This window comes from Drosophila subpulchrella, chromosome 2R (assembly GCF_014743375.2).
Source record: "Drosophila subpulchrella strain 33 F10 #4 breed RU33 chromosome 2R, RU_Dsub_v1.1 Primary Assembly, whole genome shotgun sequence".
Lineage (NCBI taxonomy): Eukaryota > Metazoa > Arthropoda > Insecta > Diptera > Drosophilidae > Drosophila > Drosophila subpulchrella.
Window position 1 is genome coordinate 4,306,846 of NC_050611.1, and position 17,648 is coordinate 4,324,493.

At 42.9% G+C, this 17,648-nt stretch overlaps 6 protein-coding genes across 6 annotated transcripts; 3 read left to right on the forward strand and 3 right to left on the reverse strand.

Annotated features, from left to right (window-relative positions):
* Window positions 1-3,937: 3,937 nt before the first annotated feature.
* On the forward strand, window positions 3,938-10,173 carry LOC119549302 (dihydroceramide fatty acyl 2-hydroxylase FAH2). Its single transcript, XM_037857261.1, has 4 exons — window positions 3,938-4,026; window positions 5,940-6,301; window positions 9,159-9,386; window positions 9,452-10,173. The coding sequence occupies exons 2-4, from the start codon at window positions 5,963-5,965 to the stop codon at window positions 9,938-9,940; spliced, it is 1,056 nt and encodes a 351-aa protein (XP_037713189.1). The 5' UTR covers window positions 3,938-4,026; window positions 5,940-5,962; the 3' UTR covers window positions 9,941-10,173.
* LOC119549301 lies at window positions 6,303-8,606 on the reverse strand. Its single transcript, XM_037857260.1, has 5 exons — window positions 8,441-8,606; window positions 7,898-8,366; window positions 7,535-7,836; window positions 6,766-6,924; window positions 6,303-6,708 (listed from the first exon to the last, which is right to left on the reverse strand). The coding sequence occupies exons 1-5, from the start codon at window positions 8,496-8,498 to the stop codon at window positions 6,536-6,538; spliced, it is 1,161 nt and encodes a 386-aa protein (XP_037713188.1). The 5' UTR covers window positions 8,499-8,606; the 3' UTR covers window positions 6,303-6,535.
* A 620-nt stretch (window positions 10,174-10,793) lies between the features above and the next one.
* On the forward strand, window positions 10,794-11,851 carry LOC119549303 (NF-kappa-B inhibitor-interacting Ras-like protein). The gene is made up of 2 exons (XM_037857262.1): window positions 10,794-10,979; window positions 11,038-11,851. Exons 1-2 carry the CDS (start codon window positions 10,866-10,868, stop codon window positions 11,527-11,529), a joined length of 606 nt encoding a protein of 201 aa, XP_037713190.1. The 5' UTR covers window positions 10,794-10,865; the 3' UTR covers window positions 11,530-11,851.
* A 104-nt stretch (window positions 11,852-11,955) lies between these two features.
* Window positions 11,956-12,774, forward strand: LOC119549305 (phospholipase A2). Its single transcript, XM_037857264.1, has 2 exons — window positions 11,956-12,232; window positions 12,289-12,774. The coding sequence occupies exons 1-2, from the start codon at window positions 11,988-11,990 to the stop codon at window positions 12,554-12,556; spliced, it is 513 nt and encodes a 170-aa protein (XP_037713192.1). The 5' UTR covers window positions 11,956-11,987; the 3' UTR covers window positions 12,557-12,774.
* Window positions 12,775-12,813: 39 nt separating this feature from the next.
* LOC119549304 (phospholipase A2) lies at window positions 12,814-13,609 on the reverse strand. Its single transcript, XM_037857263.1, has 2 exons — window positions 13,276-13,609; window positions 12,814-13,208 (listed from the first exon to the last, which is right to left on the reverse strand). Exons 1-2 carry the CDS (start codon window positions 13,575-13,577, stop codon window positions 12,950-12,952), a joined length of 561 nt encoding a protein of 186 aa, XP_037713191.1. The 5' UTR covers window positions 13,578-13,609; the 3' UTR covers window positions 12,814-12,949.
* Window positions 13,610-13,745: 136 nt separating this feature from the next.
* Window positions 13,746-15,882, reverse strand: LOC119549300 (nucleolar protein 9). The gene is made up of 2 exons (XM_037857259.1): window positions 15,630-15,882; window positions 13,746-15,566 (listed from the first exon to the last, which is right to left on the reverse strand). Exons 1-2 carry the CDS (start codon window positions 15,817-15,819, stop codon window positions 13,780-13,782), a joined length of 1,977 nt encoding a protein of 658 aa, XP_037713187.1. The 5' UTR covers window positions 15,820-15,882; the 3' UTR covers window positions 13,746-13,779.
* Window positions 15,883-17,648: the final 1,766 nt, after the last annotated feature.

Consider the following 17,648-nt stretch of genomic DNA (forward strand, 5'->3'; position numbering starts at 1 on the left):
AGGATTGCATATAAGAACGTTAAAAATTGCAATGGGTTTTGGGAGAAAGAACCACGTAATTTATGTTTATAAAATGAAAGGACCACTTTTGGAAATTTCCACTGGGTTGGCTGGAAAATGCTATAAATAAGCAAATTTTGTACGTTCTTTTAACGTGATTTGGCTAAATATTATAGTTTAAAAGTAATGGCCCAAAGATTTTCTATCCAATTTTTTAATTTTTTTTTGTTTCTCAAAAATGACTCCTACGATTTATTTTAAAACTGTATAGTTATTGAGATTATTATAATAAACAAAAACGGCCAGCTTTTTAACTTCAGAAAAATTAACGCTCCCTAAGCATTGAACTTTGTTCGTGGCCACCAAGGCTGCCCGCAAATCGCTGCCAACCACTGGTGGGGTGCAGAAGCCCCATCGCTATCGTCCCGGAACCGTGGCTCTTCGTGAGATCCGTCGATACCAGAAGTCGACCGAGCTGCTCATCTGCAAGCTCCCCTTCCAGCGACTGGTTCGTGAAATCGTCCATCCCCAAAGAGACTATTCTGATCTACGGAGGAGGAGCCTGAGGAAGAGCACAAGCGACACTTTGATCCTATCTATCATTCATATTTACATGTATACATTTATCATCCTTTTGTTGGTCAATCGGATCGTTAGAATGCCGATGCGAGAAACAACACAATCCACAAAATAACACACATTACTGTAATAATTAAAATATTTTTAATACTTAATGTTACCATTTATATAATTAGGTGTTTTTATCGCCTGGGGTTTTTGCCGTCTGTTCGCCTGCAACATCCGCCACCAACAAAACTGTCGGACAACACAAAAATCACTTAAAGACTTTAGTTATGAAACTGAAATTCCATTGTTTGGTTTTTTTTGGCAATTAAAGTTTTATTAGCTTAATATTGGACTATTTTTGAACCAAAGATCTTAAAAACTGACGCAGAAAAATAAGTTACGCCAAAAAGTATATTACAATATATTTCATAGACATGAAACATCTTCAAAGTGCTTGAGGATATGGCTCCATCATATAATTTCTGAAATATAACTAAGAAAGCAAAGTTTCATTTAATCAATCATTTTTACTTAAAAGAAATTAAAGTAAGTTAACTCATTACCTGTTTAAAAAGTAAACTGGCGTTGGTTGTTTCATTGGTACAGCCTTAAAAAGTTTTAAAGCCACTGTAAGAAACCAAAACAACCAAAAACATTCAGTTCAAGGAAAAGTTTGAGACATAGAGATTTAAAATATATGGCTCATACATACATTTATTATGATTCGTATAATAACAATGATATCCAGTAAATACACTCATGAAAAAAAACAAGTAGCCATGCATTTTGATACAAAAGTATGTTCATACGAAGAGGCAATATGTCACGAGCACATCACCATTTATGCCCCATATATTTCTGATAAGACCTTTGGGAATATGGATTGTGGTCCCAATAAACTTTTTATTCGTCCATCTGCTGTGATATCGAAATATAACGAATCCTTATCGTAGATATATAGTTTTTGTCGTCTCTTATAACGTTACACCAGCACCTCAAAGCACTTTTAAAAAATTGTTGTAATGTAATACCTTAAAAAAAAGTTTTCTTATGTTATGTCGTTTGTTGGATACCAACACCTTTACATCTTGTTATTAATTAAAAGAAAGGGAATTTTTTTAAAGTCACTTAACTGTCCCTAATCCTCTCTATTCTACATTTGTGTATTAGGATGGTCCAAAAAATGAAATTTAATTCTCAATTCTGCATTCAAAAGTGTGCCAAAAAATTTATTCGAAAACTAAACATCTCTAAGTTCCCTTAAACATCCCTGAGTTCCCTTAAAAATTACTCATACAACATTTTTTCTATTTAAAATTTACTACGAAAAGATCGATTTTCCTTTTAACTTTTCAACAAGAATAAGAAACAAGGGGCTTTTTATTTAAGTCCAGACCACCTTACTGAAAATAATATATTTGATCAAAGGGTGCGTATAAGCGATAAACTAAAACGCATTGTTTTCAAGACAATGCCATATAAACACCGTATAAGCGAGTTAATACAATAATACAAATGCCCCCTAAAACTGTACATTATAAAAATGTGTTTCTGTGAACCATCCTTCAAAATGAGATTGGCTTCACTATCCTCTATTGCTTAATTGGGCTTACCAGTCTAGCAAGTTGGCCTACATGATTGATATTGATATCTTTGGCACGTTGGAGAGTAATTAGTTTCTGCTGAACCTTATCGTTGTGACCCTGCACTCAAGTCAATCAAATCGATTCCCTTCCTGCTAAGCCGATAATATAACAGTAAAGGCGATTGATGCACATATAATTAACTTTAGTCCCCGATAGACAATAACTGGTGGCCGCAGGGCTTGGCTTGGCCCCTAAATGTCAAGCTGTTGGCACAGACTGACATTTCTCAAGGCCTTCCACAGGCGGGACTTTCGACCAGTCGGGTGCAACAGAAATGCTTTTCCTAACTAGACAAAACAAAAAAAATATATGTTTATTTAATATAGTTTTTGTTTACCTCAATAATCTTCTATATGTCAATTTAATCTCAGTGCATCTAGCTCGTATTTATTGGAAATACATACAATACCTGGGTTTCTCCGCGGTTTTCCAACCCAAAGAGATGCCCTACAAATTCACCTTTAGTGCTCGAACATACATTCATATGATGGTCTTGTGGCTTTTTCCAACTGTTAACCAGTTAATCGACTTCTTTTATAAGATAATCAGGTTTTCTTTTTGCCATTTTTATTTATGTCAACCTACTACAAATGTATATGATTAATTTTTAATTGCTACAATATATGTACATACATATATTTCGTTCTATTTTTGAATTATATTATATAATTTCACTCTTTTACTCAGTCGATGTCAAGGTTTATTATTCCCTTGCAGAGGGTATTTTAATTTTGGTCTGAAGTTTGTAACGCTTAAAGAGCTGTCGTCATAAAATAAGTACACTTAGATCAACGTTATCGAACGCCTGTCACATAGGAATAATCAGTTTAAACTTCACAAAACCACTTTATTGCGGAGTGTAAAAGCTTGGGCATTAATCTTTCCTGATAATTCTTAAGGTTTGCCTTGATCAAGGTACAAATTCTATGTTGCATGAAATGTTGAAGTAAATAAAATATTTAAACAATCAATTGTTTCAGTGCTGTTATAATCAAATGATACTCCGAGCACTCAACAATTCATTTAACAACTGATTAACTATATATTTTATTGTACTTGAGAATATAAAACAATCGAAATCATAAGAATGGCTTAAGTTCTAATATTTGTATATATTGAATTCAAGTATTTATTGGAATGCACTTAAATATGTCTAATCCTTAAAGAGTACCTCTTAAGCACTATAAGTAATCACTTCTGACTAAGCAATCTTGCACACGATTAAAGAAAGGTTTTTGAAAGTGAGTCAGTTTAAATTCCCGAAACCAAATCTCTAAACCGTGGTGACTCACTTGCGAACAACGTTTAGTCCTGATAACGAATCCCCAAATAATTATCTGCCCGCGCGTTTATCGTTATCGAGATCTACGTCAGGATTGTTTAGCGAAATTAGAACACTCTATATGGGTGTCTAGCATATCGTGCGATAAGCGTTCGGTACATTTCGGCCGCAGAAAGCCGGTAAGCATGAGCCGGCAGTCCCTCTCCGGAGAGAGCTTTATCTGGAACTATGAATATTACAGCCTTAGCTTGCGGGCTTATCTTATCGTTCGCACTGCGTGGTCCGCTTATTTTGTGGCAGTGTCAGGAGCGCCAATGGCTAGTGGTTCGGGGCTAGAGGTAGAGCTAAGGTAGAGCTAGTAACTAGAAGATAGCGCCGGACTGCGCAGTCGGCGTCGACGCCGCGGGTGTTTTGGGTGGGTGGGCCATAGTTCAGTCGTTTGTTGCGTTGCATTGCGTGCGGTCCGAGGCTCCGCTGCCAACTTGTAATCCGGTCTAGACCCTAGTATTTACTCTAAGCAGTGCGTCTTCGGTAAATAAATAATCCCCCACTAAGAGACTCTAAAATTATGCAAATTGCGAGTGTACATCACGCACTAGGTTGCCCCGAAAAAGTCCCAATTGGGCCGACGAGCTTTAGCCATGAGTTAAGATAGTAAACTATCTTTGTGCAGGCATTCTTCAATATTTTTTCACCAGCGATAAGATACCTCTCGACCCACCCTGACCGCTCGGTGCCTACAGGTGTCCCAGACCCAGGGTACAGCTAACCCGGATAGATAAAGCCGGATGGTTTTAGGACAAGCATTGCTTTCCATTATCACTCCCCCAACAAAAGCCATTAGGCGCATGTAAACACGAGTGGAAGGCTTCGTTTGATCTATCCGTCAATGGTGTGACTGTCCATGGGTGCTAGAAAGGTCTCTTCAACCAGACATGAGGACGGGCAGATATTGCCCGGCCTATCCCTATCCGCATATCTGTCAGATAGACCAGACCATTAATCAATGTGACGCAGCCCAAAAACCGAGGTTGAGTCAGACCACCTGCTCCAGTGCTCCACCTGTCTATCGGTGCACCCCGATTTGGGACTTACCACTCGCGACTTTGACAAACGACCCGCCTACGACCCACTCGTCCATACCAAATCCCCGCGCTTACAGGCTCTGCTATCAGCCCTGATATTTGATAAGTAAAAACTATACGGTCGGAGCAACATCGTCGGTGGAATGGCGACGCTCAACTTGGCGCGTAGACAGAAGGCAGAGTCCCCAGTCCGTGAAGAATGGAAATGTTTGTGCGGATTCCATATTGGCATATCATCTGCGGAAAGAAACATCTGGCGCGCATTGGGAATGCCAAGTTCACTAGAACGTATACCCCCTGACCGCAAGTTGAAAAAAAGGCCTCCGGTGCATTTCTATATTGTTCTGCAGGTTGCAATTACGACCTGCAATTGATTTCCTAATCGCTGTAATTACATCGATTACTGAAACAATTAAACAAATGTTCTGCAGGCATGGCAGTACAAGTGTTTCCCAGACCAATCTAATCAACGTTTTCCAAATTTAGAATTTAAGGGTATATGTTATAGCACCTACAATAATTCAAAGAATTTTGGATAGCTTTTAAAGCATAACCTTAATTTGAAGTTCAATGAATTTCTCATATGTGCAGACATTCTCCGATGACCATAGATTACCTTATCATACTTTCGGCAGTTGATATGTTATACGACAATCTTTTTATAATAATCAATAGAATGTTATACTATAACGTGTATATAACCAACATTTTTATATGACCAGAAATAATATAATATGCCCCTTTTGGCTTCTGCTCTTTTGTTCCGTTCTAAATAATATCAGAATCAGACAACTGTGTATAACCTACAATTGTTATCAAAACATTCTGGTCAAATATTCACTAATCTTTTTTTGAAATTAATGCTAACCGAATCAGCTCTGTTTCTGGTTTTCTTTATTGTATTTCCGAATTGTAATCAGATTATGACATATACCCATGGGAGTATTGGGTTTTTAAACACTTTTAGAATGTTATTGTGAACATTAAAATGGTTTTTGACGGTCAGCGACTGAGTTCCAGATTCAGTTCATTATATACTCTCGACATTAAAGGTTGTACATACTCTGCACACATTTTTTATTTACTTAAAGTTTTGTATAAGACGGACATATTTATTAATTGCTTTTAAGTCATTCATTACTCCCAATAGAGACCATCTATATTTCGAGGGAATTGATAAAAATGATACGAGTGCATTTTATATTAAATTGACCGTTTCCGATAAAGAAAATATGAGGTTCAACAACATGACATCGTGTTGCTACTGGGCACGCAAACTAATTAACTTAGGAGATAATCTGTGACTACAATATGCTCGCACAGGAACAAAGGCTTATCCGATTGTTTCTCGCATTGCAGTTGCCAAATCGAAGCCCATCGACATGGATACGAACAAGGAAGCGGAGACGAACGACCAGTTCATAGTGAAGTATCGCCAGCAGTATTACGATCTGTCCAGGTTTTTGCACAAGCATCCGGGCGGCATAAACACCCTGAAGGGTCTGAGTAGCGGGGACATGACTGCTCGCTTTCTGAAGGCTCCGCCACACTCAGATGCGGCCATGTACCTGATGAGGGAGTACAAGATCGACCCGGATGATTCTCGAAAGACAAAGTCAGGAAACAATGAAGCTGAGCCTCGGAATGGGGATGAGGAGCTACGACACCGGGCGAGGGAAACAGAGGACAAGAACAACAACCAGGTGGACGAGAGCATGGAGGTAAGTTGGATGCGCGTCTTTTAATCTGTAACTCTAGTTTGCTGGCTCATGCGATCGCTCATTAGGCTGGGCAGCTTATATTCAGGGCTACCTGCAATCCAGAGCTCAGCAATAATAAAATATAATTAACGTAAGGCATGTTTTGGGAAGGCACACTCGTGTTTGGGAAATCCTAGTTCCTAGTGATCAGTCAGTCGATGGAATGTTTTAGGGTTTCGAGTGCTCCACGAGTTCCTACAGTTGGCGCGACTTGTTGGCCGGCACAAACACCTTCGCCTTCGAGTATATGCGAATGTCCTCCTCAACGATGGTCAACTCCCTGTCGATCTCCGCCTTGCGGTTTTGCACCCGCAAGGTCTGTGCGGTCATGGGCATGTGATTAAGCTCATTGACGAGCTGTTCGTAGCCTGTTGAATACCCTGTTATTAGCATGTTTCTTTCTTATAATAATCACACTAACTCACGTTTCTTGGCATTGGTAAGATGGGTCAGGCGATCCTGATCGCTGAGCACTACATGACCACGTGGACAGTCGGGATCCTGCGAGTCAGCCAGTTGCTTGGCCACGGCCTTTTCGCGTTTCTGTTTCTCCAAGTAACGCGGCAAGCGCACCTCATCCCGAGCTGTTTAAAGAATAATATTTCATTTAGTTACTTGATTTACATTTATAGTAATTTAAATTGACTTAGCAAAGTTATAACCCGTTAAATTTTTAAGGTGTTTTTCAAACCAGGTGCATTAGTTTTGATGACCCATTTAAAAGACCTTTGGCACCAAAAAACAATTGGAGATTATTACAGAATTATTTTTGCATAATATTCTCTAAGATCATTAGGAGTGATGATGGCATTTAAATTAGGAGAATATCTTTGGTTTTTTAGTTTTGTCAGACAAATATTTATAAAAGGTCCTGTGATGAGGATTATACTCCCCATTTTCGCAAAAAGGTCGAGTTTCAAAAACCAAATAAAACAAAAGATTTAAAAAAAAGAAGAAAACTTCATTATCTATAAAATAACTAATCGGTTCAGTATAGCTTTCCTGAAGCTAGTAGCGTCTATATAAAGAGGACCTCGAGTTCTTTAATATACGGCGTAATATAGGGATATGGCTAGACAGTTAAGAAATAATTTCTTTCATATTTTCCAAATTTTGAGAGGATATTCTTAGATAGTTGAGAATTAAGTTAGATCAAAATCTAAACTTTTTTCGGTCGTCTAAGGGTGTACTTACATCCCAGCTTGTGCTCACGACGCTTTGATTTAGAAGTGATGGTGGTGACATTGGAGGCCGTTGTGAAGCGACTGCGGGCACTGAGTGGTGCCTCATCGTCCGAGGCGCCGTAGTTCATTGGCTCAGTCTCCGCCATGGCCTCCATTTCGGACATGTGAAAGCGACTCTGTTTCGACGAGTTCGAGCGCGCTGAAAGCGGTAGCTGTTCCAAATCCTTCTCGTTTTCATAGCGCATTGGGTTATAGTTATCGTCGTACTTTGTGCGTGGATCCTCCATTACAGATTGACTATCAAAATTGCATCTGGGGAATAGACAAACTCTTAAGGTACCTATTTTTTAAGGTCTGGCCCAAGGAATCTTACTTTTTAAGTGCATTTGTGAGATACAGTTCGTCAGTTATGTCCTCGGTCTGAATGCCGATGCTGGTGGAGCTGCGATTGGTGCCGCAGGATAGGCAGCGATCCGAAGATGGGTCGGTTGAAGGCTCTGGGATGTGGTCGACCTCGAATTCCTCCGAGGGGTCGTATAGAAGGGGATCGCGCTCCTCCAGGCCATCGAAGCGTTCACCTTCCGTCGGAATGGCCACTGCCAGTTGGTGCTGGGAACGCGAGTTGCTGCGGGTGTTCTGCAGAGAGTTCTGTTGTCCAGGCTTGCCCCTGGTCGGTGGCTTCTCCGCTTTTGAGTCCCCCACCTCGGAGGAAGTGCGTCGCAGCGGTGGCATCCATTTCGGACGCACTGGTTCCTTGGCGGCCAACTTCTGGCTGGTGGTCTTCTCCAGGGAGCGCAGGCTCACCTTGTTTTCCTTGAGAAAGTTTCTAGACGGTGTGGGGCCTGTGGGAAGCGAGACCAAAACAAATTACCAATTGGTTGCCAAGGCCGACTGGCTGTTTGGAAAAGATTCTTACGCGGCACCGAAAAGATGCCCTTCAGCGTGGGAATGGGGCGAACTGAAGTGTTAGACATGGTCCACCAGCTCCAAACTATCAGCTAAGCGTCTGAAATTGTATAAATATCTACTGTAGACTAGGCGAGTGGAAACTGCGTCGTTATGTGTGGAGTTCAGGACAAGTTTAAATGACAGTTTTGAACCAGCTGCTTGTGATTGTGCCTGCTCATCGATACTCGATTATGTATCGAATAAGTATCGGTCCTGGGGTCGGTGGTTGCGTATGGTCACTCTGGACAGTACTAACGGTATTTAGAGCTCCGATTTTTGCTTAAAATATTTTAAGGAATAAAAGTAAAAGAATGGAATTAATAAAAAAAAATTATAAATATGTGCCCTTTGAACCTCTTTCTATAATAAAAAATAAGTTAATTTTTAATTATTTAGTCCAACAAATATTTAGGTTTGGGAATAATACATATGTTTCCATCAACAGTATAATATTTCTGAACAATCAACCTTATAATAAACTCTTCATTCTGTAGAATATTTAGAAGGTTTTCCAAATATAAATAAAGATTCAAATTTTATAGAATACAGGAAATTAAATTTAACAGTTAGAAGAATATTAATGGGTACACCCGTTTTTCATAAATTAAATATTTCAGTCAAAATATTAAATTACCAGATACTCTCATATGAACTTTAAAAATCATTTTCGAATTTTTCTATTCCAGCACTTGGTGGACTGGTCGAAGGCAATGTTACCACAGATCGCCAACATAACGGAGTGCTACGATGAGTGGGTGCACAAGCCGGTGGACAGGCCCCTGCGACTCTTTGGTCCTTGGTACTTGGAGATGTGCACGAAGACGCCGTGGTGGTTGGTGCCCCTATTCTGGATACCGGTGATCATCCGATGTGCGTGGGAGGACTTTGCCAGCAGCTGGCAGGATAGGAGTCAGGTGGGCATCCCTTGAATCAAAAAGCTCCTCGAAACAAGTCCTTCTAACTAACCATCATCTTTCAGCTTGCATCGTTTGTCGCTTACTTTTTGTTTGGTATTCTCCTGTGGTCATTCCTGGAGTACTCACTACACCGCTGGGTGTTCCACGTGAAACTGAACAGCAACAGCGGAAGTTGGATATGCACCTTCCACTTCATGATCCACGGACTTCACCACAAGGTGCCCTTCGATCCAATGCGGTTGGTGTTCCCTCCTCTTCCGGGTGCACTGCTCGCCACGATCATATACACGCCGCTAAGCTTCGTCCTCTTGAGTCCGCGTGTGGTCCTTTCTGGAGCTTTGACCGGATATCTGTGCTACGACATGATCCACTACTACCTGCACTACGGAAATCCCACTACTCGAGCCTTCGTGCACTTGAAGCGATATCACCAGCACCACCACTTCTCGCACCAAACCCTCGGATACGGAATCAGCAGTCCGCTGTGGGATGTCGTCTTCAAAACGAGAATACATCTTCGCAAGCTGAGATACCAACTGCGCTGGTCCTAGCCGCCTTTAAAAGCTTTCACACAGTGCTACTATAGAACAAATTAAACTCACTTTTTAATCTAACAGAGTTTCACATGGAGCAACCAATTCAATTTAATCGGCTACATTCGATTTTCTAGAGCTTTGTTTAGGCTAGATACTGAGTAATAGCCTATTACTAATAGGATTAAGAAATATTTGTAAGTCTTTTACTGATTTCTATTTAAAAGGAATAAACTTCCAATGATACCAAAGATCAAATTGACTAACCCTCCTGCTTACTGAATATATCTTTATATAATTAATATAAATCTTAAATTCTGAAGTATGGTTGGGCCAGTATCTTTTATTGGACATAGCCTTGCTAAAAAAAAATAACACTGAAACAGTGCAAAGCGACCATGTTTCGCGATCAATGATGATAAGTTTTAAAATTTAGGTTATTTCGATTATACACTAAAATTCCAGACCACTAATAAATTTAAAAACTTTTTATTGAAACCGAACAAAAGTTTTTTGGGTATGTGTCTTAAAATAACTATATCAATTTTTCAATCATTGTTATGCCCGACATTTTATTAAATTTCCATTTATATGAATCGGCCTAACATAAAATACTTTTTAAAAAACTTACTACTGTGTATGGTTTTAAAATGAAAATTGGAATGAACAGAGATGTATATAATTTTTTTAAATAAATCTTGAAATTCTGAAAAATGTGAGAAAGCTTGCTTATATTTCACAATTCTTTCCTATTAAATTAAGGATGGTAAAATATTAACTAAAATCTCAAAACCCAATTTAAATTACGCGGGTTTTTGTTCCAATCGAAATTTCACTTGCGAAAGTCAACAATATATCGATTGTGACGCTTGGTCACACTAGCAAATCACCCAAAAGAAAGTTTTGTTTATTATTTGTGGCCCCCATTTCTCCTGCTGGAATAATGCTAAATGCCAAGATTGGCAAGGTCGGCAAGGTGCTGGTGTGCGGGATGAAGGGCGTGGGCAAGACGGCGCTGATCGAGCAGCTGGTCTACGGCCACGTCAATCCGGAAACGGTGAGTGGGCGTCTCCAATGATAACTGGTGGTTTGTCATCATCCAGAATTTATTGCAGGAACTGCACCCCACCATTGAGGACATCTACGTGGCCAGTGTGGACACGGGCAGGGGTGGAGCCCGGGAGACGTTGCGCATCTACGACACTGCCGGTCTGCAGGGTGAGCAGCAGCAGCTACCACGCCACTACCTCCAGTTCCCGGACGCCTTTGTCCTGGTCTACGATCCCATGGATCCGCGCAGCCTGGACATGCTGGCCGACATCAAGACGGACATCGAGAAGCACAAGGAGAAAAAGGAGATTCCCGTCGTGGTGCTGGCCAACGTGCGCGCTCGTGCCGCGCCCAATCCGGTCGAGAAGGTCATGGACCGCGCCAACATCTGGTGCCAGCGGGAACGCATCAAGCACTACACGGTGAATGCCATGGAGCGGCCTTCCCTCTACGAGCCCTTCACCTCGCTGTGCGCTCGGCTGCATCCCGCGCAGACGAAGAGCACCTTCCCCCAGCTGCGGCAGGTCATGCAGAACCGGCAGAAGAGCGAGGCATGATGACCTGATGACCACGAAGTTTTAGTCTAGTTTTATTTTATTGTGGGTGTCTCTGAAACCTCTGAGAATTTTTAAAAATGCACTGAAGTATCAGTGCCTCAGAATGTTTAAACCTTTTGTTCAGAGTGCACAAGAAGATTAGGAGATTTCTCTGACACCCAACCGTACTCATGTGAATCAGTTTAGTGTCTACTTGCCTTGTATCTACCGCTGAGCTTTAATTAGGGCCAGAGCCCGAGCCACTTGTACTTATGTCTATCTGTTTGTGAGTGTCCAATTGTATCTAGTATTTATTGTATCTAAATGTCTCATCTCATGGGTAGAGAATTAAGCGTAATCAGTATTCAATGTTCAATCGCAGCTCAAACGGCGGCGTAGTGATTAAGTAACCTTACCGAATTTCTTTTCTGCGGAAATCCCCTTGAATCAGTCGTCTGCCAGCCCCCTTCTAGTGAGCAATGCTTCATCGCGCCCCCTTTCTTGCTGCTCTTGCGCTAATCTGTACCAGCCATGTGGCTGTGGGACTGAGCATAACAGTGCCGGGAACAAAGTGGTGCGGTCCCGGCAACATAGCCACCAGCTATGACGATCTCGGCACTGAGCGGGAGGTGGACATTTGCTGTCGGGCGCACGACAACTGTGAGGAGAAGATTCCGCCACAAGAAGAAGCCTTTGGTCTGCGGAACGACGGAGTTTTCCCCATGTAAGAGTGAATCACTTGGTTAAGGGTTTGGCTCAACAAGTGTGCAATCCCCTCAGATTCTCCTGCGCCTGCGAGGCTGCCTTCCGCAGCTGTCTCACCGCCCTGCGCAACGGGCACTCCCTGACTCTCGGCAAGATCTACTTCAGTACCAAGGACGTATGCTTTGGCTACGGACACCCCATCGTCTCCTGCCGGGAGAAGCAGGCGGACCTGTTCGAGACGCGATGTCTCAGCTACCGACTGGACGAAGGTCAGCCGCAGCGCTGGCAGTTCTACGACTTGGCACTCTACACACACGTCAGCGGCAGTGAGGAGGACTCCTAAAATTGAGCTTTGACATCCGGCGATAACCCCTTGACTGTTTACAAACGATTGTACTGAAATGGAAGCTGATCATGATTAGGATTATGAAGGTGGGAGTATTGTGTAATCAATTTGTAATAATATACTTGTTTGTCTGGGTTAAGAAACACTACATATGAAAATTTTCTGTTCGTGTTTTTAAAACACTAGGTCAATAAAATATTACTAAAACGTTGGGATTGGTTAATGTACGGTACTTATTTCAAAGCCTTACAAAATAAAATAGCATTGGCCTTTCAAATATATTTGTATTGCGATTTTGTATGTTTTAAAATCATAAAAAAAGTGCGATTCTCGAAGTCTTGCGAAATTATGAAAAGTAAATGGGAATTTCTACAAATCTTCGTTTTGGGGTCAGCCCGTCGACGCTGGGATCGTGAAGAACGGCATGTCGTAAAACTGCCAAACCTTGGCCTTGGTCTTGTCCACCTTATACCGGATGCAGCGCTTTCGGAAGGTGCCCTCCTGGTATTGCTTGCACTCGATGGTGGGATATCCGTTGTCGAAGCATTTGCTCCGGCTGCCATAGTAAATCCGTCCAAGTGTGTTGGAGGTGAGGCTGTTCACCGCCTGCAGGCAATTGATAAACTGCTGCTCGCAGGTGCACTTGAGACTAAATCGGATGGGGGCAGTCAATGTGCACAAAATCGATAAGGGATTTCAGGGGAGCCTCCACTTACATGGGAAACCAGTCCGTGTTGGCCGGCAGACGGTGGAGTACAGCATGGGGCTCGATAATCTCGTCGCAGTGGTCGTGAGCCCGACAGCACTTGTCCGTCTCCCGCTCCCGGCCAAGATCCTCAAAGTTGGCCGCCGTGTTGCCCGGTCCGCACCATTTGGTACCGGGCACCGTGATGCCCGTTTGGGGAACTGGTGGTAGCGCCTGGGTGTAGATGTCCTCGTCTTCGAAAATTGCTTCATCTCCAAAGGCCCATGCAATGGCCAAAAGGCAACTAACAAACGCTCCGCGCAGCATCCACATGTCTAAGCTTCGGCAGTCGCAATACAACTGTTTGAATGCTCAGGTTGATAAGGGCGGCAAAACAAATATAAAAATTTACCTCACTTATTCCAAAATTATACACTTAATCATTGAATATACGTAAATGCTCTAACTTGCAAGAATCCAAGGTAAGCTTTAACAATATTTTATATACGGTTTATTAGGAAAAACAGTCTAGATACTAGCTAAGTATATCCTTAAAAGCGTCGGTGGCTGTCTTGGCCTTTTTCCGCTTCTCCTCCTTTGGCTGCTCTGCGTCCAAATGCTTGGACAAACTCTCCTGCCACTGGCTGGGTGAAAGTTTATATGTGTCCAGGCGGTACTTTGTGTAGATGATCCGACCGTGCGGTGATCCCTTCAGCATATTCGCCTTGGAGAAAAGTTCCTTGGCCATGCGCAGCTTCTGCGCCTCTTGAGAGGCCTTAAAGCACTCTTCGAAGACGCGGGAACCATGCCGCGTGATGGCCAAGTCCACGTAGAAGCCATCTAGCTGGCGGATCAAACGCTCTCGGGATTTCTCGCCAATGAACTTGCTCTGCATGAAGGCGTCCACGATGTGTGAGCCATTGGGCGTGTTAAAGACCTGAGCCAGCTGGGTGGCGGGCAGATCGAGTATGCAGTTAACCAGAAAGATGGGTTTGTTAAACTGCAGGACGTGTTGAGCAATAAGCGAACCGTGCAGATGAACGAAACCCGACTCATCGCTGCCAACCACTTCAAAAGGCTTTAGCTTGACCAAGCAGTTGAAGAATAGCTTGGACTTCTCCTTGTCGCCGCTGACGTGAAGAGCACTCTGCAGAGCAGCTATCATCTGAGCCTGCTTGGTGCCCAATCGTAGACAGGCTGCACTCAGAGCGGACACCACGCCGGTGTATCCCATTTTAAGGAGCTCCTCCACGTGCGGCTGAAGTTCGGTGAAGACGGACTCGAAATCCGGGACCTCCTTGATGTGCTGCAGGAGACGTTGAACGGAAAAGTTCGTTCCTTGCTGCTTGGATAGGTAGCCGATGCGGTTGCAGAAGAGCATAGCATACAGTTGGGTTAGCAATTTGGCTCCTGCAACGCTCAAAATTGTTTCTAACAGAATGACAGAGGTCTGATGGTGGAAGACTTTTGGTAAGTTGGGATCAGTTTGCTTCTTTTCAGTGTCTTCCTCTGTCTCTTTTGCCTCCTCATCCTCTTCGTCCTTGATTTCAATTTTGGTATCCTCGTCCTTTTTATCCTCGTCATCTTCGTTTGGTTTCAGCAGGCCGATCGTTAGGATTTTCTTGGCAAAATGCTTGAGCATACTTTTGTCCGCCACACTTAGGGCCAAACAGATGACACCCAGCAGGCTGGAGGAGTGCTCCTGGTAGGGGAAGTCCGTAAACTGGGGCCACATCTCCAGTCGCTGGGGAAAGTCCTTCATCACCTCCTGCCACTCATCCGGCACTGTGTACAGCTTTCGGTGCTTGGTCATCTCGGTGCCCCCCTTCTCGAAGGCGATTTTGGGAACATGCATGCCCACCAGGCACAGGATGGCAGTGCGCATGATGTGACTGGCGCAGTTGTCCCAAACAAAGTCCTCCAGATTGTTCAGCATGAACTTCGAGATGCGCAGCACGAACTGCCGGCATTTCTCGCGGTGATCTTCGCTGAAGTCCGCCTTCAAGTTGTACTCCTCCTCCACTTGGGCGGCATCCGGTTTGGCCTGCTTGCTGGGAGTAGCTGCATCGCTGGTTTCCACGATGGCTGACTTGCCCACTCCGCGCAGGAAGGCAATCTCAAGCATTTTCTGCAGGACGTGTGAGGCGAACCGATCGGAGCACAGGGGCCGCAGGCCTTCGCCGAACTTGCTGAAGAACCGCTCCAACTGGACGTCGTCCACAAATCCCACCAGCGACTCTAGCGCCTTGGAAACGATCTGATTGGAGGCCAGGTGGATCTCCTGGTCGTGGGTCTGCTCGAACACATTGTTGGCCATGTTGACTGGGGGAATGGATGGTTGGGATAAGTTAAGGAGATGGTTAGGAGGCAATCACCACCACTCACCTCGCTCCTCCACGTCCTCGAATCCCGCTTTCATGGCGTCCAGAATGTTGATGAAATAGCTGAACTGCTCATCGTCGATGTGTGTGCCCCGTCCGAATATGCCCTGCTTGGCGAATCCCTTGGCGTTTCGCATGAAGCGGTTGCCCTTCTTCTTGGGCCTCTTGCGTTTCGCATTGCCATCTGACTGCATTCTGTTTTAAAATTTAAAATTAAATTTATTTACTTCAACGTGCGCCAGAACACGCTGTATAAAATATACTAATTGTTCATGGAAATATACTATTTGTGCAAAGAACGGGCACACTGTATATCGAGTATATCGATTTCTTTTGCCGATGAATCGATAAGTTACCCGTTTGGCGGTCAATTTTAAATTCGGTATTCATGACTTGAATAAATTTGTCGAATTCGATTTGACTTTGAACACGTTTTATACGCAACTTGGAGAACTTTAATCCAATATTTTTGTATTTGCTGAAAGAAGAAAGAAGATAATTGATCGAATTCTTTTATCTTATTGGTTTGTTCATATAACGTTTCTAAACTGCTCATAAATTATTATACATTTGAATCGACTGAAAACATGAAAATATAAAATATTTTTTAAAAAATGTGACTTAAACCATTTAAGGAATATATTTGTTACTTTTAGCACGTTAATCGCACAAACTTTATAATTGACAAAATGTGGATATGGTTTTTAGGCAAAACGCAGCAGCTTTATTAAAAAGTTGGTTTTCAATCGTCAAATGAAAATTGTAAGAGTTAATTTTCAATGTTAAGTTATTTAAAATATATATTTTTTTTAGTCAGTATCGTAAGTTGATTAAAAATGGACACATTGTGCCATTCTCTTTAATGGTAAGGCTCCTGAACAGTCAGGCTTACCAATCTGTCATTGGCGTGAAAACTGTCAATAGGACATTGACAGCACAAGGATTAAGAAATAATAATGGGAGAACAAAAAACACACATTTGCAGTTGGCAATGTGTCCTGTTAAGCCTTTGAAAGGAGTTTCGCAGGTTTTCTTTAAGCTGAAGAACATTTCAATTGTATTTGAAAATCATTTAAGATGAATCTCCTTATGCATTTTGTTTTCCAAGAAGAAAAAATTAAGATTTTTCCCACATGTTAATGAAAGGTGAAAATTACAATCCTCTCATTAAATTCTGGTGGTGCACAAGGAGCAACACTTTACAGTCGTTGATTTAATTATCGACAAAAGCCGCCGCCGGATAAAAGAAGTCAAAATATTTTGTAACCAGAGATGTGCCATCAATCTCGCCCAGACACGTGTGCGATACCCTCCTCCTCCTCCTCCTTCGCCTCCTCCGCCTGGCAACGCCTGATTCCCCAGGATATGGGGGGTGGTTACGTCTGCAGGGTGTAACTACAGTATCAATAAACAAATCAAAGAGCAGCCGCCCCCGGCCAGCCAGTCAACCAGTCAGACAGCATCCACCCCCGGCAATATTGCGCATCCTCCTGGTCTGGGGTTGCCAAGCACCGCCCCGTTGCCAAGTGCTGCTCGAACCTGGCCACCGAAGCACTCATTACAGGGGACGCGACACGATGCAAGTCCTGAGTCCACAATCCCGAGTCCTCAATCCGGAATCCTGAGAGGGGAATAACGCGTGTTGGGAAAGCGAAACGCACGCGCCGACGCCGTCCATTAGACATGGCCATTAGCATTGGCGGGCTTACCTGTCGCCGCGGATTAGTGCTGCCGGCCCACTCGCATTGTTGTATTGTTGTGGTCAGCCGATGCTAATGGGCCGGGCAGGCGTTATCCCTTTCTGATATTTTACAGGTACTTCCCCGCCGAGGGCGTGGGAAAAAAGAAGCTCAAGAGTCTACTGACATTGTTTTATCAGCTCTCAAGTTTATGGTTATTTGAGTATTCGAGGTTAACAAATTGATAAATCATTACATAAGAAAGGCCTAGGTTTAAATTGCGACCCTTTTTCTAGGCGAACACGTATTTTAAAGTTAGAATGAGGGCGGAAAAGGCCCCTTTC